The sequence below is a fragment of the Zootoca vivipara genome, chromosome 5, assembly GCF_963506605.1.
Source record: "Zootoca vivipara chromosome 5, rZooViv1.1, whole genome shotgun sequence".
In the NCBI taxonomy this organism is placed as follows: domain Eukaryota; kingdom Metazoa; phylum Chordata; class Lepidosauria; order Squamata; family Lacertidae; genus Zootoca; species Zootoca vivipara.
In genome coordinates, this window is record NC_083280.1 from 55,441,237 (window position 1) to 55,468,007 (window position 26,771).

Here is a 26,771-nt window from a genome sequence, read left to right on the forward strand (position 1 = left end):
TTGAGATCCATGTATTTTCTCCAGACAGTTTAAAATATATAGAAATAAAACATCTCATAATTTTGAATGTTAATATTATATTAAATTTGGGTGATGGACATAATCCCTTAGATACCTCATGCAGTTTGTGTAACTCATGATTCCTCCAGCAACTTTGTTTGGAAATGGTTTTATAAAACCCTTTTGAAATTTGAGGTTAAGTCCAAGTAAAAGCATTGGTAGAAGGAGCTGGGTCACAAAGTAATTTCATACGATCAGATCTCAAGATGAATATGTGTTTTAATGTCCATGGCTTTGAACAGTTTTGCAATGCAGAATTTAGTCTTCAGATTGAAAAATTTTCTCTCTCTCCCAAAGGACCTCTCTTACGGTTGGTTAATGGAAACAACAGGTGTGAAGGTCGCCTTGAAGTATATCATGATAGAACCTGGGGGACTGTCTGTGATGATCTTTGGAGCATGAATGATGCACATGTTGTCTGCAGAGAGCTTGGATGTGGACCAGCTCTGTCAGCACCAGGAAGTGCCCGTTTTGGTGAAGGCTCAGGCAACATCCACCTGGACAATGTGGAGTGCACAGGAAGCGAATCTTCCCTGCTTCAGTGTTCTCACGCAGGTTGGGGGACACATAACTGTGGTCATCGTGAAGATGCCAGTGTCACCTGCTCAGGTATTCCTAGGCTGGGCTAATCTAGCTTCCCAATAGATCAAATGCAGTTTTCCAATCTTTGTAGACTCCTTTGTGAAACATATACTAGAATTATTAAACAAAATACCCACCACAATTTCCAGTTTTAATTAAAATTTTAATTAGGTGGTCTATTATTAATAAAGGTTTATTTCCTTCATAATGCATGTTTGGTGAGGTATACAAAGTTTCAGATGGAGGACCAATCTGCAAGGTACATTTAAAGCAGTATCATATCACTTTGAGCATTCATGTTTCCCTGCCCCCCCAAAAAAACTATGAAATGTAGTGCTGAGACCACTAGTCTCCTTACAGAGCTATAATTCCCTGAGTTACCTGAGAAAGGGGGATTGACTGTTAAACCAGCATAGAATTGTAGTTGTGTGTGTGTGTGTGTGTGTGTGTGTGTGTGTGTGTGAGAGAGAGAGAGAGAGAGAGAGAGAGAGAGAGAGAGAGAATGAGGTTTTCAGACCAAAAACCAGGATGTGCTTCTTCCAGGAAGGGCTCCCAGGTGAGTCATGTGACCTACACCTTGCTCTCACCCTAGGGGGGGGGATTGCTTTTTCTGGGCAGGAGCACATTGCAAGAGCCCAGCACCCAAAATGGCCACTGCAATCTTGTGTGGAAAAAATGGGATGTCCTTTCTCTCTGGGGCACTTGACAGGTATTTGATTGCCTAACATTGAAGTTTAAGACAAGGTTATACTTGGCCCTGGGATTTGTGTAATTTATGTAATTCATTATTCCTCCAGCAACATTGTTCAGAAATGGACTTAAGAAATTCACCTTGAAATTTAAAGGCAAGTCCAGGTAATGGAATTGCTAGAAGAAGCTGAGTCACCAAGCATTTTAATACTGTATCATCAAAACCCAAGATACAGTTGTGTTTAGTTTCCATTGGGTTGACCAGTTTCTGATGCAGAATTGTCTTGTTTATATAACATTTACTTTTTGTATATACCCGAAGAACATGCCTTGCGGTTAGTTAATGGAAGGAACAGATGTGAAGGTCGCCTTGAAGTATATCATGACAGAAGCTGGGGGACTGTCTGTGATGATATTTGGAGCCTGAATCATGCACACGTTGTCTGCAGTGAGATTGGTTGTGGACCAGCTCTTTCGGCACCAGGAAGTGCACACTTTGGTGAAGGCTCAGGCCACATCCACCTGGACGATGTACGGTGCAGAGGAAAAGAATCTTCCCTGCTCCATTGTTCTCATACAGGTTGGGGAACACATAACTGTAACCACCGTGAAGATGCCAGTGTCATCTGCTCAGGTATTCTAGACTAGGATAATCTAGCCACCAGATCAAATGCAGTGTTTCAATCTTTGGGAAACATATAGTGGAATTATTAAAGAAAATTTTCACCACAATTTCCAGTTTTAATTAAACAGGAATTACTCTGTTATTAAGAAAAGTTAATTTCCTTCATAGTTTGTGCTTCGTAAGGTATAAAAAGGTTAAGATGTAGGGCCCATCTGCACTGTACATTTAAAGCAATATAATACCACTTGGAGCATTCTTGGCTTCCCCAAATATCTATCATCTAACTATCATCTATCTATCTATCTATCATCTATCTATCTATCTATCTATCTATCTATCATCTATCTATCTATCTATCTATCTATCTATCATCTTATCTATCTATCTCCTGGGAACTGTAGTGCTGAGACCACTAGTGTCCTCACAGAATGATGAGTCCCTGAGTTACCTGAGAAGGTAGAGTGATTATTAAACCAGCATGGAATTGTAGATCTGCTAACATACATAGAAATGAATGATTTCTGAATATTGAAGTTTAATATAAGAATGTGCTTGGTCATGGGACATAACTACTTGGATACCTAATACATTGTAATATTATCAAAACCCAAGATGCAGTTGTGTGTAATTCATGATTCCTCCAGCAACATTGTTCAGAAATGGACCAAGGAAATTCACTTAGAAGACAGAATTGCTAAAGCAGCTGAGTCACCAAGCATTTTCATATCATTAGATCCCAAGATGCAGTTGTGCTAAGTGCCCATTGTGTTGACCAGTTTTCCAATGCAGTGTTTCATTGTCTTGTTTATATAATATTTATTTTTTCCATGTTCCAAAGAACATTCCTTGCGATTAGTTAATGGAAGAAACAGGTGTGAAGGCCGCCTTGAAGTATATCATGATAGAACCTGGGGGACTGTCTGTGATGATCTTTGGAGCCTGAATCATGCACACATTGTCTGCAGAGAGATTGGATGTGGACCAGCTCTGACAGCACCAGGAAGTGCCCGTTTTGGTGAAGGCGCAGGCAACATCCACCTGGACAATGTGCAGTGCACAGGAAATGAATTTTCCCTGCTTCACTGTTCTCACAGAGGTTGGGGAACACATGACTGTGGTCATCATGAAGATGCCAGTGTCATCTGCTCAGGTATTCCTAGGCTAGGCTAATCTACCTCACTAAAATGCAATCAAGGGAATAGGGTGGGTCCTGAGAATACAAATCTCAGGTTTCAAAGGCCAGGGTAAAGAGGCACACATTCACCACTTGCTGAAACCTGCTTATTGAAGGTGACAGGCACACTTCTGTAAGGAAGGAATTCCCCAAAACATAGGCTACCAGAGACAGTGCCCTCTTTTGAGCAACCAGCACCCCAAGACTTTGAGGGTAGTGGAACTACAAAGAGGCCCCATCTGGCAATCTTAACACTTGGGTGAGTCTGTAGGGAAGGAGGTGTTGTCTCAGGTTTTGTGATCAGAGTCTTTTAGGATTTTAAAGATTAATGTGAACACCTTCAGTTGGGCCTGGAAACAAACTGGCAACCAATGCAGCTTTTTAGAACATAGTTCTACAGATAACCCCAAGAAGGAACCTGGTTGATGCAATCGATTGACATTTCTGAGTGCTCCTTATGGGCTTTCTAATGGAGAATACATTGTAATATTCTAATCTGGAAGTTACCAAAGGCTGGACTGCAGTCATCGAACCATCTCTGTCTCTTGACCAGTTTTGAAATGTAGAGTTTTATTTTCTTGTTTAAAACAGGGGTTTTTTTATATTTCCCAAAGAAACACCCTTGCGATTGGTTAATGGAGGTACCAAGTGTGAAGGTCGTCTTGAAGTATATCATGATAGAACCTGGGGGACTGTCTGTGATGATATTTGGAACCTGAATCATGCACATGTTGTCTGCAGAGAGCTTGGATGTGGACCAGCTCTGTCAGCACCAGGAAGTGCCCGTTTTGGTGAAGGCTCAGGCAACATCCTCCTGGACGATGTACAGTGCACAGGAAGCGAATCTTCCCTGCTTCAGTGTTCTCACAGAGGTTGGGGGACACATAACTGTAACCATGTTGAAGATGCCAGTGTCATTTGCTCAGGTATTACTTAAGAACTCTTGCCGTCCTCATTAAAGGAATTCAGTTTCTTAATCTGGCTAGGTTTCTCTGGGGAAATGGGTGTTGCAAAACAGAAAACCCATCAAAATAGTACCATTGAAATACTTAAAACAATCCAAAATGCAAAAATGCACCTTAGCCTGCTGCATTAGCAAAATTCTCCCCATTCCAAGACATTTAATCCAATAGAAAAGCCCTTGGTAGCTGCCTTCACAAAGTCCAAAAAGTTTTCACACCCAGTCTTCTGCCTGGGTCTGAAGTCTTCTGTGAAGTGGGCTTGCCAAAGGGAGTTGAAACCCTCTGGGGTTCCAGTGGCACACTGCTGGCAGCACACTAAGTGGTTTTTGAAAGAGTGTGTATATTCTGTGTATTGCTTTCACTTCCCACAAAGTTTCGGTGGGAATGGCCAGCCCTCTTCCCAGAGGGGAGGGGCTACGAGCAGGCTTCGCCTTCCCGCGCTCAGCAGTGGGCATGTCTAGGCCCCCTGCATCACAGGGAGTCCCCAGCCTGCGTCACACCCACAGTCAGCCAATCCAGCTGGCAGGGGGCGTGGTTTGCCGCATTTAAGCGGCTGTGGGACTGGGGCTCCTTCTGTTTGCTTCCTGCTCGCACAGATCAGTTTGGTGATTAGGCATTGGAAAATGTGTTGTGTGTTGGAGGGAAGGTTGTGGCCATCACCTACCCCTCCCTTTGAGGGATATTCCATTAAAGGAATCCAGTGGTTGTGGTTCCTGTCCAAAGCCCAGGTGGTGGCTAGGGCCATGACTCGACCTTCTGGTGACTAGGGGGAGCTTCCAGGTGATTTGCATCAACAGGATCCCCCTACAGGTTGTTAACCTTGTGTGACTTCCTGCAGAGCGGGCAGGAGTCAAGTATAGTCAGTTCAGATCCAATGCCTAAGCCAATACCACACACAGTGTAACCAATAAAGTTGTGGCCCTTTTTAGCCCATTAACCTAAAATACTGGTTTCCACTTGTATTATTTCTTCAATAATGCGGGGAGTGGGGCCTTGACTCACAACCAAGGCTTCTTGCACTCCAGTTCCAGGAATCAAAAAGCTTCTGCTCAGTTGGCCAGTAGAAGGAATGAGAAACAGAGAATTGCAGGTGTAGGATATTACCAGGCTACGTCCCTCAACTTTCCTGGCTTTCCTGAAAAAATCATGGAAAAACTAGGAAGTATTTAAAGCAGGATGGCTAAAATATAGCCTTCTAGGTGTTGTTAAACTACAGTTCCCATCATCCCTGGCTACTGACCATGCTGGCTGGGGCTCATAGGGGTTGGAGTCCAACAGTGTCGAGAGCTGCCAGTAAGTCCTCTCTAATTCAAAGCAACTATCTCCAGTGCCATCTAATAGAGCAATGTACAATATGCACAATTAATGTTCATTGAGTCTTTATTTACTTTCACTGTACAATTGAGTTAATCTTATTGGTGGGAAAAGGAAATAATCAACATATTTTTGACTTGTTTTACAATAAGAAATACCTTTTTTAAATATTTCCAATTTAGCTGCTTTAAGATTAGCTAATGGAGGCAACAGATGTGAAGGTCGCCTTGAGGTATATCGTAATGGCAGCTGGGGAACAGTCTGTGATGATCTTTGGAGCATGAATGATGCACAAGTGGTCTGCAGAGAGCTTGGATGTGGACCAGCTCAGTCAGCACCAGGAAGTGCCCGTTTTGGTCAAGGCTCGGGCAACATCCTCCTGGACAATGTGGAGTGCACAGGAAATGAACCTTCCCTGATTCACTGTTCTCACAGAGGTTGGGGAACACATGACTGTGGTCATCATGAAGATGCCAGTGTCATCTGCTCAGGTATTTCTAGGCTGGGTTATCTAACCAATAGATCAAAAGCAGTTTTGTAAACTCCTTTGGGAAACATATAGTGGAATTATTAAAGAAAATATCCACCACAATTTCCAGTTTTATTTTTTTTAAATAATTTTTATTAATTTTTAGAAAAAGAAAACACATACAAAGTATACAACATAAACTCTGTCCCTTCATTTTCCCTCCACCCACAAGCCCACCTCTGCCACCAGTGAGACCCATGGGTATTGGGGAACAAAGGGGTCCATTTTAAGCTGGGTTTGACCTCCCCCCTCCTTCCTCCCCCCTCATCCCCCCCCTGCCACTGAGAGGACAAAGGGGGAGGATCTCTGGGGATTGGCTTATCCCCCAGCTATTTCTTCACTGTACTGGAAAAAAGAAAAACAAGGAAAAAAGGGGAAAAAAGCAAAAATATAAAAAGGGGAAAAAAAGGAAAGAAAAAAAAAGGAAAAAGGAAAAATATTAATTGCTTCCACGACTCTACTCCTCCTGGATTTCCCAACCTCTTTACATAGTTATGGCGGGTTTTCTAATCCAATTCAGAATCTTATTCTTATAATATTAACACAATCCTCCTCCTTCTTCATGCTGTCCCCCTCTGAGCCTCCCCCCCCTGCCACTGGGGTAGCCCGAGGAGTCCAGCAGTCAAAAGGTTCCATTTTTGTGTCTGGGTTTCCCTCCACCCTTCCCTCTCCCCTCAAGGCACCCCCCACAATTTCCAGTTTTAATTAAACAAGAAGTGGTCTGTTATTAATAAAAGTTAATTTCCTTCATGGTTTGTGCTTGGTAAGGTATAAAAAGGTTAAGATGTAGGGCCCATCTGCACTGTACATTTAAAGCAATATAATGCCACTTTGAACATCCATGGCTCACCACCACCACCAACATATCCTGGAAAGTGTAGTTTTCATGGGTGCTGAGAGTTATTAGGAGACCCCTATTCTCCTCACAGAGCTACAGAGTTCCCGGGGAAGGGGAAGTGACTTTTAAACCACTCTGGAGTCATCTATCCATGACAATGGACTCACAATAAACTCCCAATCAACCAAATATTACCAATTCAGTCTTTGGCAAATACCAGGTCAAGCATATGCCTAGCAACATGTTCCTCAATTTAATGTTTCACACCAATAATATCAGGTTTAAATAAACATTTTATGTGTCCTGATTAATGGTAAATGATTCATTGTATCATTTTTTTATACAAACAAACAAACAAACAAACAAATCTGTATTTTGTATCTCCCAAAGAACATTCCTTGCGTTTGGTTAATGGAGGCAGCAAATGTGAAGGTCGTCTTGAAGTATATCATAATGGCAACTGGGGGACTGTCTGTGATGATCTTTGGAGCATGAATGATGTGCAAGTGGTCTGCAGAGAGCTTGGATGTGGACCAGCTCAGTCAGCACCAGGAAGCGCCCATTTTGGTCAAGGCTCAGGCAACATTCTCCTGGACAATGTGGAGTGCACAGGAAATGAACCTTCCCTGCTTCATTGTTCTCATGCAGGTTGGGGAACACATAACTGTGGTCATCATGAAGATGCCAGTGTCATCTGCTCAGGTATTTTTATTACTACTACTATTACAATTATTATCATCATCATCATCATCATTTATATACCGCCCTATACCCAAGGGTCTCATGGCAATTCACAGAATAAAATCAAAATATAAAACCAGAAAATACGCAATTTAAATGGCATAGGACAGGCATCCCCAAACTTCGGCCCTCCAGATGTTTTGGACTACAATTCCCATCATCCCTGCCCACTGGTCCTCTTAGCTAGGGATCATGGGAGTTGTAGGCCAAAACATCTGGGGGGCTGCAGTTTGGGGATGCCTGGCATAGGATGTCAATCAAATCAACCAAAGCCTGGTTAAAAAGGAACGTTTTTGCCGGGCACCTAAAGCTGTATAATAAAAGCGTATTCCTTGAGTACTTTTTCCTTATAAAGGTGACTTGATTTTTGAATCTTTGTAGATTGCTATGGGAAAGTTAATACAAATATTTTAAAGCAACTATCTATTGCAAGTCCTTTTTATTAAGAGACTTTGATTGGACCAATGGTAGTAGAGGAATGTACATGTCACCACTGTCCCTTTCCTTGATCTAAACCACCTATCATAAAACTGCTGTTAGCCTGCAAGGAGTGGGAGAAGAAGAAGAGTTTGGATTTGATATCCCGCTTTATCACTACCCTAAGGAGTCTCAAAGAGGCCAACATTCTCCTTTCCCTTCCTCCTCCACAACAAACACTCTGTGAGGTGAGTGAGGCTGAGAGACTTCAAAGAAGTGTGACTAGCCCAAGGTCACCCAGCGGCTGCATGTGGAGGAGCGGGGAAGCGAACCCGGTTCACCAGATTACAAGTCTACCGCTCTTAACCACTACACCACACTGGCTCTCTCAGAATACATGTACTGGGTGGTAATGTGTGTAAATGTGTGTACATACACATTCTCTCTCTCTTTCTCTCTCTCTCTCTCTCTCTCTCTCTCTCACACACACACACACACACAAACAGAGGTCTTATGAGTGCCAGCATGTTCCTTTAGCTTGGTTTCGATGGACTTCAGGTCACTGGAGGTAGATTATGTTTTCTGTGAACATGAGGTCCTCAGGATTCATTCACTCACATGTTGGCTCCTCTATTGGGTTTCCAGAGGAGAGGGGCTTCCCAACACCATAGAACTTGATCCAGCGCAGGAAGCAAAAATAGGCTTCTGTGTCTCTTTTTCAATCCTGTTTATGCTGCCTCAAAGCATAATTTCCCCTCTCTTGAGTGCATATTGGGGAAATGGGGAGGACTTGGAATCCAAAGCCTACCTCGCTCTATTCCTGACTTTCCCAAGAACACCCTCTTTTTGCATTCTCCAACACCAGAACACCAACAGCAGGCTTTTCTGCCACTGCTCTAGTGAGCCATTCATAGGAGAACCTCCCTCTACAAAGGTCAACCTCTCCACCAGAAGAAACCGAGTCAGACAAAATCCAATGGCTCCTGGGATGCTGTCCTCAGTGCAGCAGCCTCAATATTTTAACATGATAAATTTAAACTGTTAAGATAGTTTATGTGAAAATCCTTAGATTTTTCACATCCTTTGTCTAAATCCTTAGACAAAATATTCTGAATTTGTTGAGAAAATCTGCTGTTTGACACCTATTTTAGTCATTCGTGGCATTATTTGTTCATTCATTTCTTCAGGGCGGACTTCATAATTCCCATTTGAAAATTAAGATGTGAGCACACTGGTACTTTTGATACACCTATTGCATCTGGTTGATCTTGCAGACCGTCACTTCAGAATGCTAAAATTAATTGATTCATGGGCGACTTTAATCTGGTTTCTATTAGCTCTGAGCATATTGACTGTGCAATTATTAGCCTTTTTAATAAAAGCATCTCATAAATATGTATATGTTTCAGTTCTCTGTGCTAATGGGAGACTCTCCATTTTATATTCACAATTGTGGTGTGCCACAAGAATGTATTGCTGTTGTTGCTGCTTGGTATTGTTGTTTCTGTCACACTTTTTACTGTGCACATTGGTTTGCAATGTTCATCTCACAACAAGCACTTGACATGAGCTCAATTGAGAGACTGGTTTGACCAAAAATTGCTACTGAGCCTTTTTTGCTGAGCAGGAACCATTGCCCTCAAACCATAGGACCCAACACAAGCTGAGTGTAATGGGAAACGCTCCAGCCAGAACACTTAAACATTGCTCTGTCCAAGGTGCTGATAAGACTCTGCCTTGCCTGATTGAGACCATAAGTGCCTCTGTCACAGACAGCTTCTCCCATGAGTCTCTAACTTAAGGTTACCAGACGTCCCCGTTTCTCGGGGACAGTGACCAGATTTACAAATCAGTCCCCTGACAAAATCCTATTATTCCTGTTGAAATTGAAAAGTGTCCCCGGATTCATTGAAAAAAATCTGGTAACCTTACACTAACCTGGCCTTTTATGCAATGCTACCCTTTAAAAGCAGGTGGCGCTGTGGGTTAAACCACAGAGCCTATGGCTTGCTGATCAGATGGTCAGCGGTTCGAATCCCCATGTCAGGGTGAGCTCCCGTTGCTCGGTCCCAGCTCCTGCCAACCTAGCAGTTCGAAAGCACTTCAAAGTGCAAGTAGATAAATAGGTGGGAAGGTAAACGGCGTTTCCGTGCGCTGCTCTGGTTCACAGAAGTGACTTTGTCATGCTGGCCACATGACCTGGAAGCTGTATGCCGGCTCCCTCGGCCATAAACGCAAGATGAGCACTGCAATCCCAGAGTCAGTCACGACTGGACCTAATGTTCAGGGGTCCCTTTATCTTTACCCTTTAAAAATTATCTCATCCTTCATGTTCCTAGATATTCTCTCTTTTACTTTTACTGGATTGTGTCCAATATGAGGCATGCAGAAAAAGGAGAAATCTGCCATTGGTGTCCATTCTGCTTAGAGATAGACGCTGCTGGGTTGCAATGGTAGTAGTAGTAGTAGTAGTAGTAGTAGTAGTAGTAGTAATTTATTTATACCCCACCCATCTGGCTCGGTTTTGCCAGCAACTCTGGGCAGCTTCCAACAAATAATAAAATTACAATAATCCATCAAACATTAAAAGCTTCCCTAAACAGGGCTGCCTTCAGATGTCTCCTAAAAGTCTGGTACTTGTTTTTCTCTTTGACATCTGGTAGGAGGGCATTCCACAGGGTGGGTGCCACTACCGAGAAGGCCCTCTGCCTGGTTCCCTGTAACTTGGCTTCTCGCAGGGAGGGAACCACCAGAAGGCCCTCAGTGCTGGACCTCAGTGTCCGGGCAGAATGATGGGGGTGGAGATGCTCCTTCAGGTATACTGGGCCGAGGCCGTTTAGGGCTTTAAAGGTCAGCACCAACACTTTGAATTGTGCTCAGAAAAATACTGGGAGCCAATGTAGGTCTTTCAAGACTGGCGTAATATGGTCTCATGGTGTTATGAAGCACTCGCCCTCCTGTTTTTCGATTGGATCATGGGTAGCTAGCATTGCACCCTCCAGATGTTGTGGGCTGCAATACCCATCAGCCCCTTCCAGCATGGCCAAGGTGCAGAGCCAATGATGCTGAATCAGTGAACACCCTGCATTCTTATCTATGTCCTAAAATAAATTATTGGTGCACTGGGAGTCAACATAGATGACCTAAAGATTTCAGCCCTATATTCACTTACATGGGAGTATGTTCCATTCAACTCAATGAGTCTTACTTCTCTTCTGGGTATACATTTATAGGATTGTGGAGATTTTCTAACAGGAACATACTGTGTAGCAACCTACTGCTCTTCCAGCTAACAAAGCATCATCCACATGTACTCAGTAGCTCACATTTATACATAGCACTAGGAATTTACTAAGCACTTTGGAAAAGAAATCAAATTCCTCATACAACATGGCTTACAGATAAGAGACCCCTGTTTTCATTTCCACACACTGATGTCCCAACACTAAACCATTCTCAAAATATGAATAAGGGAAGGAAAAGGAAAGAAGAGTTCTAATTTTCTGGATTTCCTAGGGCCCCCATATAAATGGTTTTTCTATGGCTGAACAATGCCACCCAGTGGGCACTTAAACAAATGAGAGCAACAGGAGACCAGACTTGTCTTGCATTACTAGATCTTAACACTTGTTTTCTAGCCCCTGTGCTGGTGCGTGTATGGTGGGAAAAGGGATCCAGACACACACTGTCTTACAGGTAAAACAAAAGAAACAACCAACACTCTACCTATCTAGGAAGAATCTAATCAATATAGTTCCATCTTCCATTTTCTAGATATCTTGTGAAACTGACAACACAGACCTATCTATACATGCCTATTCAAAAATAAGTCCCACTGAGTACCTACAAGATCGGAGCCTTAATCTCTTTGGGGTGAAAGAGCGGTGGGTGGCATCTTATCTTTTGGAGCTGAAGTGAGCCTCAATCTGCTAAATAATATAAGGCAACAAACTACTTGATTAAGACACATAATCAGAAGTTATCTCTCACTTGGATAGATCAGGTTCCTTCTATGCATGGGAAAACAAATATATTGTGTAACACGTTTCATACACTATAAACTAGAATGCTCAGCAGAATTGAGTACAGGAAACAAATCATAGCCTAAAGATTAAATTACCCACATTGGGTAACATCACGGCAAGGAAACCTCTCCATAGCTATTGCATGCTTGAACTTTTCTAGCCTGGGTGACCTCTTCTAGATGCTCAGAGATAAAGGCAAAAAACATAATACTTTAATGTTTCAACCACACACAGCGGCTTTCACTTCCAAGATCTTATTATTACTCAGTGTGAAATAGCAGCATGGGACACATTCAGTTTCTCTCATCTTTTACCCTGAGATCTGTTCTTACAGAAGCGGGGGCTGCTGCTTAACATTGATTCCCCATGGTGGCTGCTCCACGCAGGGCCTGCAACTGTGATGAAGGGCTTCCCACATGGACTAGATGCTACTTTTAAGTGTATCCAGTGAGATCTTCCCATAGAAATCAATGGAGAATTTCAGGATTCCAATGCAGCTGGGACTGGGTGCCCCTCTCCCCAACATCAAAGAGCCCAAGGAGGAGAAAGCATGCTTGGTGGGGACAAAATGCTGAGCGATTGCTGTGGAACTCAGGATTCAGAGGGTTAATAGATCCACACTCCACATTTCAACAGTTTGTTGCAGGGCCTCAGAGAGATTGTGTGTGATACTGATACAGTCGTACCTTGGCTTCCGAACGCCTCAAACCCGGAAGTGAATGTTCCAGTTTGCTAACGTTCTTTGGAACCCAAATGTCCGATGCGATTTCCGCGGCTTCTGACTAGCTGTAGGAGCTTTCTGCAGCCAATCGGAAGCCACACCTTGGTTTTTGAACATTTTGGAAGTCGAATGGACTTCAGGAATGGATTCCGTCCAACCTCTGAGGTACTACTGTACTTTTAAACCTGCAAAAACCAGGCTACTTTGCCATTACTTGCTACAAAAGGGAAGAAAAGCCATTCATGCAATTGCTAATGGTGCGTCTGGAGTCTGGCCTACTTTGCTCCTGAAACAAAAGGAGCTCGCCCTCCATTGTGTCAGTTAAATACCCAGGGAATAAATTCTTGACGACCTTCCAGGATTTTCTTCCTGCTTCCTTATGCAAGATCTATTGGGGACATTTCCTGATCCTTCCTAGCCCAACAGGCCAGGGTTAATGATAAAGGCCAAACCTCTTCACCTCTTCTTGAAGTGCTGAAAAAACATCAACGTGTTCTTTTGAGTGGGAACTTTGCCAGCAGAAATTTTAAAGAGATACTATTGTGTCGCTTTTAAACATTCATCAGAATTATGCACTTCTTTAAATTTAAGGGGAAATTCATAGAAACTCAGCATCATAAATGGGAAACTTTTTACCACATTCCTTTCTCAGAAAAAGAGGGAGAAACAGGTGTGTCTGGTACCTGCAGATGGACATGGTTTGGGGAAAACACCCAGGATTATAGGGTAGGATAATACTTCAGGTTGCCCTATTCTTACAAGGTGAAGTTTGCAATCCAAACACTAAAAGGCAAGGAATACTGGCAATTGTATTCCCATTCATATATATGGCACGTGTTTAATTTCAAGCATTGAAAGGAAGTCTTGAAAGGCAGAAAGAACAGGTAGTTCCCAGGATTTCCTACACTGAGCAACACACAGAGAGAGAAAGAGCCGATTCCTGCCAATCAACTAAACTTTAACAAGCCACCTTTGTTTCATAGGTAGGCTTGACAGATATTTTCAAAACAGGTGTTATTACAGGAAACATTTTAACAATCATGCCATGTCCACAAAGGTCAGCCTTGATGTCACCTGCACTCCTTCCCACTTTTGCTTATTTAAATTAAATCTGTCTATCATATCTGGATTAATGACTAAGCACCTTTGTTGTATTTTTACCCTGAGTTACATGCCTCTGCAAGAAGCCAAAATGCCCGGTATTTATTGTTCTTTGCATTTGCAATTTTCTTTATGATGTCAATATCTTGTTCCTTACACCAGAGCAGCTTGGTTGTGATGCAGTGTGGACAACATACCCATTCATGTCATTGAGCTCATAAGATTTAGAATAGAAGGAAGGAAATGCAGAGGTGGGAGTGGGGGATTAGGCCCTAGTTCCCAAATTCAATGCATTCACCAATTGTATCTGCAAATAAACCAAATATTTATGTTCTACAATGAGTGGTAGTCAGACAAGTTAGTGTAGACCCATTCAAATTAATGAATAGGAGTAAATTGGGTCCATTAATTTCAGTAGGTCTACACTGAGGAAAACTTGGTTGAATACCACCCATACATTTAATGCACATTTATTTAGTGTTATATTTATAGTATGTCTTTTCTCCTCCCTGGAACCCAGAATGACTTACATAATCTTCGTCCTCCATTTTATCCTCACAATAACCCTGTGAGGTAGGTTAGGCTGAGAGTCAGTGACCGGCCAAAGGTCACCCAGTGAGTTTCATGGCCAAGCAGGGTCTAAAACCTGGATTTCTTGTGTCTCAGCCCAACAACCAACCACTACATCACAGTGACCCCACTCATGGCTTCCCACAAAGAACCTTGGGAAATTCTTTAAAGGTTAATGTGGTTATAAGAGTGCTTTAAATGGGTGTGATCAAAGTCTGAAGCTTGGAAGCTTAGGCTAATTTTTGATGTAACTTGACCACAGAGAATGGCTGCCCTTCATGGGGACTGAGACTTAAGGGGCTGATTCCTGCATTCACTGAACATCATGATGGCTACTTCGGCTTGTCTCCTTGCCACAGTCCAGCAGAGATGATTTAATACATTTTTCTGCCTGGGCCAAGGTACAAGATGCTTCTGCCACCTCTCATTCCATTTACAAATGGTGACCAGGCTGGAAGTGGAAACTTACTTCAACACTGGCAAAAGAACAGCAGGTTGACCTAGACTGGGAACATTATGTGGGAGATAAGGGGCTTTAATGCTTGGCTCTCCACTGTGGTCCTGATTTGGTGCTGTTTATCAAGAGGGACAAAGATGAGGCGTTGGGGAAGTTGGGGAGGTGCAGGTCAAGCAGTGAGGGGGCTGGATTGGTTCTGCTGGTGCACCTGCACCAGGGGTCAGCAAACTTTTTCAGCAGGGGGCCGGTCCACTGTCCCTCAGACCTTGTGGGGGGGCAGACTATATTTTGAAAAAATATATGAATGAATTCCTATGCCCCACAAATAACCCAGAGATGCATTTTAAATAAAAGAACACATTCTACTCATGTAAAAACATGCTGATTCCCGGACCGTCTGCGGGCCGGATTTAGAAGGTGATTGGGCCCAGACTATATTTTGAAAAGATATATGAATGAATTCCTGTGCCCCACAAATAACCCAGAGATGCATTTTAAATAAAAGGACACTTCTACTCATGTAAAAACACCAGGCAGGCCCCACAAATAACCCGGAGATGCATTTTAAATAAAAGAACACATTCTACTCATGTAAAATCATGCTGATTCCCGGACCGTCCGCAGGCCGGATTTAGAAGGCGATTGGGCCGCATCCGGCCCCCGGGCCTTAGTTTGGGGACCCCTGACCTGCACCATGCTGACCTCCTCGCTGCCTTGACCCTTTCCATAAGTGTCAGCAACACACCTGCTGAGAACTAGTCTTGAAGCTCCACTCTACTGGGTGAGCCATTTTCTCCTCTGATCTAGGTTGGAGGTCTACACCTGCTATTTACTTTTCAAAAAGCTATTCAGAAAATTGCTAGAGGCATGAATGGTGCCTTATCCAATTTGGCCCAGCAATCTCTAGCAGAGCAATTGGTGTTCTGCTTGTGGAATGAGGCTTTCCAGCCTTGTCCTTCACACTGCAATCCTCTGCGCTCCCCCAAGCCATGTAAGAGGTCCTCCGGAAGCAATGCGGTAGCAGCTGTGGGGAGGGGGGAGGATTAATGCACATCTATTAGGTTGCCACCTTTTCTGAATATGGACTTGTTTTCCACATGTTCTAGGGCACTTGGGGACCAGGCATTTATCTCTTCCAACAAAATCAAAAGTGGGAAATTAGCATGAGGCCAAATAAACTTGTAACGTACAGGTATATGACAAATCCGTTTTGAAATAGAAATGTGGTGTTGAAATAATTCTTAGCATTTATTCAGCAATTTCCAACCTCAGTTTCCCCCTCTACATCTCAGGAATCTTCATACTGCCACATAAAGAATGTCAGCATTCTTATTCTAGATTGCAGATTAGGGTGGGGCGAAGTTGAAAGAACGGCTGCTCACCTGTGACCATGTAGTGAGTTAAGGAGTGAGGCAAACCTTGAAGCTGGAATTTCCCAGCTCACATGCTTATCTGCTCAAGATCAGCTTTTCTCTCTATTATTGAGCAAGACTTGGCAAATAAAGACTGCAGTCACCAACACCTGTTTTTTGTGGATTAGTCCCAAACAAAACTTGATTTATCTCAGCAGAATTTCTTGTAGTTTGCTCAGTAGTATGGACCCTCCAGGCCTCAGGATCCTGTCTGTCCGCACCCGCCCAGGCCACACACACTCACCAGCCCTACTCTGATTTCTCCTTACGTGGTTTACTTGACTATGTCTTTGCATTTTGCACTGCATGGCTTCTTACTGGGTGGATAAATGTCTGCCAGGTGGGAGTTGGGTGTATAGAAACATCTGGTTTTTGTGTACTTAGCATGCAGCCTCCTATGCAAGGGTTAGCGTCACAACTGCTGTTACACCTGCTATTGCCTCTGACCACATCCACTACCACTAGCCACGCCCATTTTTCTTCTGGCAATTGCCCTCCACTTGTGTGTGGCCCCCAGAAGATGAAATAATGTGGCCCTTGGGCTGGAAAAGGTTCCCCACCTCTGGTTTAGAGCCAAACACTTTCTTTGACATTAAAATGTGTACCTATTCTGTGGAGAATGTTAGGAGGAATGGGGGAGAAATTAGATTCAATTCAAATGGGCAAACCAACCAATTTGTACTTTCTGGAACAATATGGGAACCGAAAAGCAGCCATTCTTTGAAAGATGGTACTGCTCCAACTCTGCAATGCAGCTCTGCCACCCAAAGAAACATGGGCTCTTCTGTGGTTTTGTTAGTTTTAATTATTGTTTTAACTGAAGTGTGTTTCTGTAGCTGTTGTTTATGTTATAATATTCTGAAAACTGCTCTGAGATCGGTATAAGTGATGAAGGGTGGCCTACAAATCTAGATAGATAAATAAACTAAGGCAGAGGAAATGCAATTAATAGTTGTCATACAAGCAAGATTTGCTGAAATTCCCTCATCTACACAATTATTAATGGTAAAAGGAGCCTTTCTCTTTTCTCATGTGAGCACTCTATCTCTACATCTAGGATAACATGCTGGCATTTGGAAAGCAGATTAAACAACACCTATACCTCAGGGGGGGAGGGGGGAAACACTAGTATTTCCTGGAGCAGTTAAATCAGATGGCATTATATGTGATCTATTGAGTGTTGAACACTGATGTTCCCACTGGCTTCTCCAAAGCAATAATAATCAGTAACTGTCTATTTCCAGGGATATGGATTGTGAAATGAAAATATCCCGGACTTCCGTGACATAGATCTGGGAGTTCAAGGAGAAAGATCAAATTGCAAACCACATGCTTTCCGGAGCAGGTTAGAATGCTTATAAATTCTGAAATTCACCGTTTCTTTATTTTAGCAGAAACCCACCTGAAACATGGGTGCCCAGATATGCTTATTTTGGATACTGTTGATGCCTTCTGCTCTCCTACATGAATCAGGTACTGTGCTTTTATTGCCTTGGGCTTGGGGATGGGTTGCTTCTCTGCTTAAATTCCAGCAAAAGTGGGCCGGCATGGAACTGGTAGGCAGCTGAGCCTATTCAACTGTGCAGGAAACCACTCAGCAATTAAGTATACTAAAACTATTATTAAATTTTATCTCTTGGTTCCATGCATACAGGAACAAAAGGATAGAACTCCAAGGATGAAAAGTCCAGGGATATGTATTATAAAAACTGAGTATTCAGGCAAACTGGGTTGTACTCAGACTTACCCTCAACTGGCAGAATTCTGCCCAGGATGCTCCCACCAATGGAAATAAGAAGGGAGTAATTTTTTGCCAATTCCTCCTTCCTCCTGCAGCTGTGCTCTTCCAGAGGTTCCTCCAGCCCTTCAGATTTTGGAAGGAAATTATGCAGAAGGAATAGTGGGGGGGGGAGTCTCCTCACCTATTTCACCAGTGTTATTTCTCCACTGGATCAAAAGCCTTCTGCGAACAGACGAAAGCTGCAGGAGGCCAAATTTATGTATCTTAACTATTAGGACTGTGTCCCACCTTCACTGGGACGCGGGTGGCGCTGTGGGTTAAACCACAGAGCCTAGGGCTCGCCGATCAGACAGTCGGCGGTTCGAATCCCTACGATGGGGTGAGCTCCTGTTGCTCGGTCCCAGCTTCTGTCAACCTAGCAGTTCGAAAGCACGTCAAAGTAGAAGTAGATAAATAGGTACCGCTACAGCGGGAAGGTAAACAGGGTTTCCGTGTGCTGCTCTGGTTCGGCAGAAGCAGCTTTGTCATGCTGGCCACATGACCTGGAAGCTGTACACCGGCTCCTTCGGCCAATAATGCGAGATGAGTGCGGCAACCCCAGAGTCGGTCACGACTTGACCTAATGGTCAGGGGTCCCTTTACCTTTATCCACCTTCACTGGTGATTCCCAAGGGCAAATTACACATTACCCATTAATGTGCATAAAAGCCTTAGCAGTGTGTTGATGTTTAAAGAAAGGCTATTTTAAAGGCTGGCAATTGTGAGTCGATGAATAGATTCGGTTCAGATGAATATGCAACAAGGAGTAGTTTATGATCAGGCTGTACATTGGTGGAGGGAGGTAGAATATGTCCCTTTAGATTGTTAATGAAGTGCACCAAATTGCTCCTGTGGAATCCTGTCTACAGATTTATGCGGGTAAAATAAGTTTTCCCAGGAATTAAGGCATCATAAAACTTGTATGTGTCCACCATCTCCCACACTGCTCTCAAATACTCAATCAACTTGCAGACTTTGTTTCCTTATAATACAGAACATTATAGAGGTGGTATACTTGCATTTAACTTAACAACCCTTTCCTTTTTTCTTTTCTTTTACAAAGGTGCTCAGCAGTTGCGTTTAGTGAATGGATGGAACAGGTGTGTTGGGAGAGTTGAAGTCAACTACGAAGGAACTTGGGGGACTGTTTGTGATGACAACTTTGATAAGAAAAATGCACACGTAGTGTGCAGACAACTTGAGTGTGGAGAGGCAACCACGGTGTATGGATGGTCTTATTTTGGCCGAGGATCTGGACCCATACTCCTGGACGATGTGAACTGCACAGGAAGTGAACTCCACCTCTGGGACTGTCCTCATGCTACATGGTTGGTAAATGACTGTGGGCACAATGAAGACATCAGCGTCGTCTGCTCAGGTAACACCTCTCTGTGCACTATGTAGGGTTTTTCAATTGCAAACAAACTTCAAACACATGACAGAATGGTGTTACAAGTAGGGATGGGGAAGAAATTAGATTCAATTCAAATAGGCAAACCAAGTAATTCATATTTTCTGAAACAGCATGCAGACCAAAAAGCAGCTCATTGTGAAACTTGTGTTTATTCAACTTTGAAATACTGTTCTGTCATCATGAAATAGGTACTATATATATATATCAGGCAAAGTATGTGTGAACATGCATATCTTAGCTAAAATAACATCCAATCATTATATTTTGAGAAAATACCTTGAAAAATTGTGTATATCAAGTAAAACTGCATACAACAATGTATATATTAGAAGAAATTCACACTAAATTGCCAGTGGATTTTCATGAGAATTTAAATATAAGCTGATGTGGAAAAGTGGAGAACTGAACTTAATATTGGAAAAACGAGGGACTAAAAATGATGAGGCAGTGCAAGACAGGAGTGCCTGGCGTGCTATGGTCCATGGGGTCACGAAGAGTTGGACACGACTAAACGACTAAACAACAACAACAAAATGATGAATTTGCCTATCCCTGGTTGCAAGCTGAGTGCTTCAGACAAATCACCTACTTAGGCACAAGACAATTTCCATTTATTCAGGTGGTTTGGGTATAATACAATTTGAACAATCAGAGAGTTAAATAATTGGGAATGCAATTTGAATAGGGTTATGTTGCATACAGAACAAATGACTGTGGACAATTAGAATATTTGGATGCCTGCCTGGGGATCAAAGAGCATAGCTTCCAATGCACAGGCAGGCCAAGCATGACCAGTACTAAACTCTTTTACTGTTATGAAACCTGAGATATCCCAAGGAAGCAGATATTTTGATGGAATAGGGCACAGAAATGCAAATTCATCTGGAACTGAGCTATGACAGACTTGTAATTTCTAATGACAAGGGTGGGGAGCATAGCTGCCAAGTTATCCCTTTTTTACAGGGATTTTCCCTTATGCTGAATAGGCTTCCTCGCGAGAAAAGCGAAAACTTGGCAGCTATGGTGGGGAGTTGCAAGCAAGAGACAGCAGAAAGCTATTAAAAGGTTAACTCTGTGTCTTGATAGTTATATAATTCAGTTAACCTACAGTAAATATCAATGACACGTGTTTATTTCAGTTTTGTAATAAAAATGAATTTAAAAATGCAACAATACAATAGACAGCAATGCACAACTACATGGCACTAATCACAACCCCGTGGGATCATGTTCATCTATGCAACATGAGATTACAAGAGATATCAGGGCAGCATGCTTAACTAGAAGGATTTTCATTAAAACCACATACTAACAGCACTGTGATTTTTACACAGATACAGTTCAGTAACCATAAAAATAACAATTTCTGTTTCTTTATTCACAGAGGCTGGAAATCAACCAACAGGTGAGTCTGTTGATTTGCGGCATAGGTGAGAGTGTTCGTCAGATTGTTGGATGTTCCTTTCTAGGTTGCAACCAGTGGGATTTCAATTACATCCTGGGAAGAGACAGGGGAATTTGTGACCTTCCATAAATTGTTGGATGGCAGCTCGCATTATCGCTGGCCACTGACTATGCTGGCTAGGGCTTATGTTAGTTGGGTTCATCCTTGGGGTTCTAGGGGGTGGTAGTGATAATATCATTCATGCCTGATGTCATTCATGCCATACAGTTCTTTTTTATTATTATTTGCTTCTTGCAAGTCTTCTTTCACTTGGAAGAAGCACACTTCACTTTCCCATGATGAGCTCTTGTTATGCCTTGGCTGTGAAGAGTATTACATGCTGTCAGTGAGAATATCCCTAAAGGAGTAGGGCTATTCTGCTCTCCGTGGTAGTGATAACAATCTGCTTTGTTTCTGCTTGTTGACGTAAGCTGCATTTTCCCCTGTCTTTTGCATTTTCCCTATCTTTGCATTTTCCCTATCTTTTGTTATCCTACCCACAATGCACACTGCTAAATGACCTGCTCCCATCGTCAGAGTAATTCCTTTTATTCCATGCCTTTCATAGTAACCTCTTTAGCAAAAGCATTTCCTGCTCTTTTTGCTTCTCTTTTTCAACTTCTCCATTTCTACATGACTTTTCTCTCCCCACTCTCTTTCTTTCCCTAACCTTTCTCCTTGCTTTTTCCTCTGATGCAGATTGTAAGCCCTCCAGGAACAGTGTCTCTTTTGTGTTCTGTACCTGAAGAGTATGCCAAACTGTATGGTATTTGTGAAGCTGCAATGGCTTTGATCCAAACGTGTCCTTCCTCATGCAAAGGGCACGTGATGATCACAGAAGGGCTATTTTACATCTTGTGCTCAAGTACTGTGGGAGGAAAGTGAAACAAAATCCTAAATTGCATAATCTCTTGGCTATAGAATCTCCCTATTATAGCACTGTGCAAACCATACCCACCTCTGCCACACCTGGAGTGGCATCAGGTCTGAAATTGTCTACTATGGATTTCCCTGTTAGAAACCTGGGAATGCAAATAATCCTATCAGGCTTCCTTTTCATGCCAAATACCTCCGTCTGATCCACAATTCAACATTCCTGCTGTTTGTGTCTTCAACAGGTTACTTGCCTGTCCAGTTGGTCGGTGGACGCTCAAACTGTGAAGGCCGCGTTGAAGTGTATTCTGACGGGCAATGGGGAACAGTGTGTGATGACACCTGGAATGAAAGAGGTGCAGCTGTTGTATGCCAGCAACTTGGTTGCGGTGAAGCCGTCTCGGCTCTGGGAGGTGCTTTTTTTGGCCCAGGCACAGGAGATATTGTTCTGGATAATGTGGATTGCGATGGAAATGAGACAAGTCTGGGAGAATGCTACCATCAAGGATTTTATAATAATAACTGCAATCACAGTGAAGATGCGGGTGTTATTTGTTCAGGTAAATGTGGTCTGTGAGAGCCCAGATGATCTCACCATGGATCAGTTCTGGAATGCATAAAATAAAAACAGGGATGAAAATACCTCTGAGCATGCGGAGTGTGTTTTCCCATTAATGCTAAATAACCAAAGAAAGATAGTTCTCAAACTCTGAGAACTAAAAAGTCGTGTTTTTAGGTCCAAAGGACTGATCTAGGCAAGCTAGTGCTCCCAACACCTTTTCCCCTTACAGTTTAAGCACTAAAACAGGCATCCCCAAACTGTGGCCCTCCAGGGAGCCGGGGAAGAAGAGGCTCAGTGCCTCCGGCTTGCTTAAAGGAGGGGAAGCCCCGCCTCCCGGCCGACCCTATTGGTCAACCCGGGTCTGACGGAGGCGGGAACTCCCACCTCGCGAGGGGGCTGAGCTCTCAACCCCCATCGCGAGAGTTCGGTAGAGGCAAGCCCACAACACCACCTCCGTGGGATGCAGAAGTGGTTTTGCATTTAACATGGTGATTTGCCATTCATCACATGAATGGTGCACTCCATGCTAACAAAAGTGGCTCTCAACACAGGGTGCTTCTTTGAATTAGCATAACAGTAGTGAAAGTAGTACAATGGGGGGGGCTGTACAAAAAGGTCTGACATTTAAAAAAGAAATATTGCAAAAATAATTTGCAGGAGCCAACGAGCCTCGTTGCAGCATGCGAGTCCTTCCATGCATGCCCAAGGCGTCTTGAGGAATGTTTATTTTCATCCTATGGCTGTTTGGAGTTTCAAGTTCATAGATAGGCTTGTCAGAGAGGCTGCTTTTCAGATGGAAAGAAGTCTTGAGAAACTACATGAAGTGCTACATGTTCCAAGTTTCCAGGACTGCCCTTTGAGTCCTTGTTAAATGTCCAGTTAATTTAGTAAGTTATTCCATTTATATCCAATGTGTGCCCCAAAGAGCTTGAGATGACACACATTCTTCTCCCCACCCCACCCTCTTGTTTCCACCATGTGAGGTAGGTTAGACTGAAAGACTGGTCCAAGATTACCCAATGAGCTCTATAACTTAGTGGGGTTTTTATTGTGGGTCTCCCTAGTCCTAGTCTATCCACTCCACAATGTTGACATCACTCAAGGACATGGGAACTATGAGATGAATCTATTCTTTCCATCCTGGAGCTGCACCAAAAAAGCTACCTTTGTGCATAGACACAATCCAAAAGTTATCACTTCTGGACTTTATCTTTATGAAACTCAAAATTATCTTCGTCTCTTGGCAGCTCACACGTATTCTACAACACCAGAAGGAACCACTGCAACATTGTTGACAACAGAAGGAACCACCCAAACAATAAGCACAACTGAGGAAACTGTTACTCCTGAGATCCCAACCACAACTCAAGAAAGTACACAACAGTCTGGGGAAATTACTCTTACCTCTGTGCAGGGTACTGTGTGGCTTAACTCAATTGTTTAAATTTAAGAGATAGACAAAATCAGAGAAAGAAAAAAAGCATGATTAGGGCATATCCAATCAGGGTGGGTATCTACTGTGCATTTGTAACTTACATAGGGACTGAATCTCTTTATTGACCTCTGCTAATCACAATGGAAGGTGAGAATATTAATGAGTTCAAGTAACAAGCAAGTCACACATTCCGGATCAGCACATTCCACAAATATTAACCATGTGATTTTGCTGTGAACCCAGAAAGATATGAGGTAAACTAATGCATTTATTTTTGCTCAGCATCACGCAGAGCCCTGCACCTGATGCATGGTGTGTTTGCCAGCTCTGCAACATGTGATGCGACGCCAAGTTGTGCAACTAGTTTTGCTGGAAGCTGCTGTCTGCAAACAGTTAATACGTCTGCTGCAAAACTGGTTTATGGTTTGGTTTTGCACATGTGCTGCCCAACAAAACAGACCCAGAGGTTTCCAGCTCCTCTTGGGATATATGTGGTCAACCCTATAGGTATATGTAGAAGTGACATGAGAATCATTGCATGCCATAAAATACATGCACAAAAATTCCCTACTACCATGGTTCTGTATGCTGCTCTGCTTCTTGACACAATCTATATTTGATTAGGAAAGGGGGTAGGATTTTTCTAGAAGTTCCAGTTTTATTTTTGGTATCAGAATGGTGACCACAGAACAATCCCATACATACTCTGTGCCACAAGAGTGAAAATTTCAAAACTCTTCAGGAACCTTGAATTCAGGTAAACGGATGTGCAATCTGATGAAAGGAGAACATATCGTAGACCTTTCCTGAGCACATGCATTTAGAAGGGGAATAAACACCCAATAAATAAATTATCATAATACAGCTTCAAGTATATTGGAATCAGCCACAGAAATGTCTGCTTTTCAACTATTTGTGTTTAATGGTTACTCTTTTATTTTGCTGCAATAGCTCCCTCTGTTGTCACTGAAGTTCCTAGCACCTCAGGTAATTCTTGACTTGTTCTTTTTCCCCTTTTGTATTCATTAAATGAGCCTAGATAAGCAAAGACTCTCATCACAAGGTAAAGTGTTTACAAAAGGGTTTGGCATCCTCGGAGTAGGTTGAAAATTACTGAGCCCCATTAGTCACAAAAAGGTGGTGGTGGTGTTAAGGATTTATTGCTTCTCTCTCTTTTTTTACATTTGTATACAATTCTCAAGATTACATATAATTAAACGACAAACAGTCTTGTCACATTCTTCATCACCTTTTGCAGAGATTTCGCCATCAGGAACATCAGCAAATCCTTTCTCCCTAAGACTGGTGAATGGAGAGAACAGCTGTCAGGGTCGTGTTGAGGTCTACCATAATGGGGAGTGGGGAACCGTCTGTGATGATGATTGGGACATTAATGATGCTCGCGTTGTCTGCAAAGAAGTTGGTTGTGGAGAAGCCACTTCAGCTCCACTTAGTGCCTACTTTGACCAAGGATCTGGCAGCATCCTCCTGGATGCAGTACAGTGCAAAGGGAATGAAACTTCTCTTAAGGACTGCTCCCATAAGGGATGGGGGGTTCATGACTGCAAACATAAGGAAGATGCCAGCGTCATCTGCTCAGGTACCTCAAATTATTTTCCATGTGTGTTCATTTTTGCAGCATAGCTTCTCAATCTGCATTGGCAAATACAGTGGTACCTCGGTTTTCGAATGTAATCCATTCCGGAAGACGGTGTGAGTTTCGAAACGTTTGAAAACCGAAGCATTTACTTCCGGAAGCATTTACTTCTGGAAAACTCAGTACAGAAGCCACATAGCATGTTCAGCTTCCAAAAAGTGTTCAAAAACCAAAGCCTTTACTTCCGGGTTTATGGCGTTCCAAAACCAAAACATTCATCAATGGAGACATTCAAAAACCGTGGTACCACTGTATAGTAGTTATTTGAGCTGATTCAATCTTTTGTATCTATTTGGTAACCTCATTGTATACTGTGGTATATAAATTGTTGGTGTAAATACAATGGCTTGTATTGTAAGAACATGATTCAGCTTTCTCTTTTTATATTTGAAACTCCTCCATCCACTACAGAGAATCTTATTTCATCTGGGAAACGGTGGCCAGTGTGGTGTAGTGGTTAAGAGCTGTAGACTCGTAATCTGGGGGACCGGGTTCACGTCTCCGCTCCTCCACATGCAGCTGCTGGGTGACCTTGGGCTAGTCACACTTCTCCGAAGTCTCTCAGCCTCACTCACCTCACAGAGTGTTTGTTGTGGGGGAGGAAGGGAAAGGAGAATGTTAGCCACTTTGAGACACCTTAGGGTAGTGATAAAGCAGTATATCAAATCCAAACTCTTCTTCTTCTTCTTCCCTTCTTCCCCTTCATCCAGTATTATCCCTTTATTTAAATACTGCACACCCTTTGAACTAATTTTAATAATAAACCCAGAGGACAGATCCAAAGGCCAATGTGTGGATGCCTACGTGCAGTCTTGGAGTGCCTTTAGAAGGTTTTGTGAGAGGACGGAAGCTCCACCTATGGCTCTTTGGATTGCACACACTGCTAGCACCAGAACAGCCTGAATAATAGCCCTGGCTTCCGGGCTTCAAACCATTATGTTATTTGTGATGCCATTTGATTGGCAGGTGGACAGCCCCACCCAGCTGTCAGATTTGTCCTTGCAAAATGGTTCCCCATCTCTGGGCTTGCCATGGGGTTGGAAAAGGAGAGTGGGAATAGCAGCAGGGAGTTGGAGAGCAGAGCAGGCAGGGGTGCAGCCCCAAGTAAATAAATGGCAAATAGGAGGTATTCAGAGGTATTCTGCATCTGAAAGTATAGGCTCTATCAGGTTAAAATGGGTAGCAGGCACTGATAGTAAACCGATTCAGTTGTAGTTTAACTGAATACTGCCGTGTGTGGGGGGTGTGCGTTGGAATGAGTTAGTGGTTTAGAAATAATGTTCTAATTACAAATAATTAAAATTTCCTTTATTACTGCCTTTAAAATCATAACTAACAGCTATCACTACAGCTTATATCAGCAACTCATATGATTTCAAAACGGGTCA

General features: G+C 42.9%; 1 protein-coding gene across 1 annotated transcript in view; it reads left to right on the forward strand.

Moving 5' to 3' along the window:
* LOC118096494 (deleted in malignant brain tumors 1 protein) overlaps positions 1-26,771 on the forward strand; it is a 90,083-nt gene that overhangs the window by 35,158 nt on the left and 28,154 nt on the right. Inside the window, 12 exon segments of the mRNA XM_060275199.1 lie at positions 358-684; positions 1,655-1,981; positions 2,799-3,122; positions 3,746-4,079; positions 5,522-5,913; positions 7,165-7,476; positions 9,583-9,599; positions 19,070-19,376; positions 20,797-20,817; positions 21,975-22,289; positions 23,539-23,706; positions 24,985-25,326. Of these exon segments, the coding sequence (XP_060131182.1) occupies positions 358-684; positions 1,655-1,981; positions 2,799-3,122; positions 3,746-4,079; positions 5,522-5,913; positions 7,165-7,476; positions 9,583-9,599; positions 19,070-19,376; positions 20,797-20,817; positions 21,975-22,289; positions 23,539-23,706; positions 24,985-25,326 (3,186 nt within the window).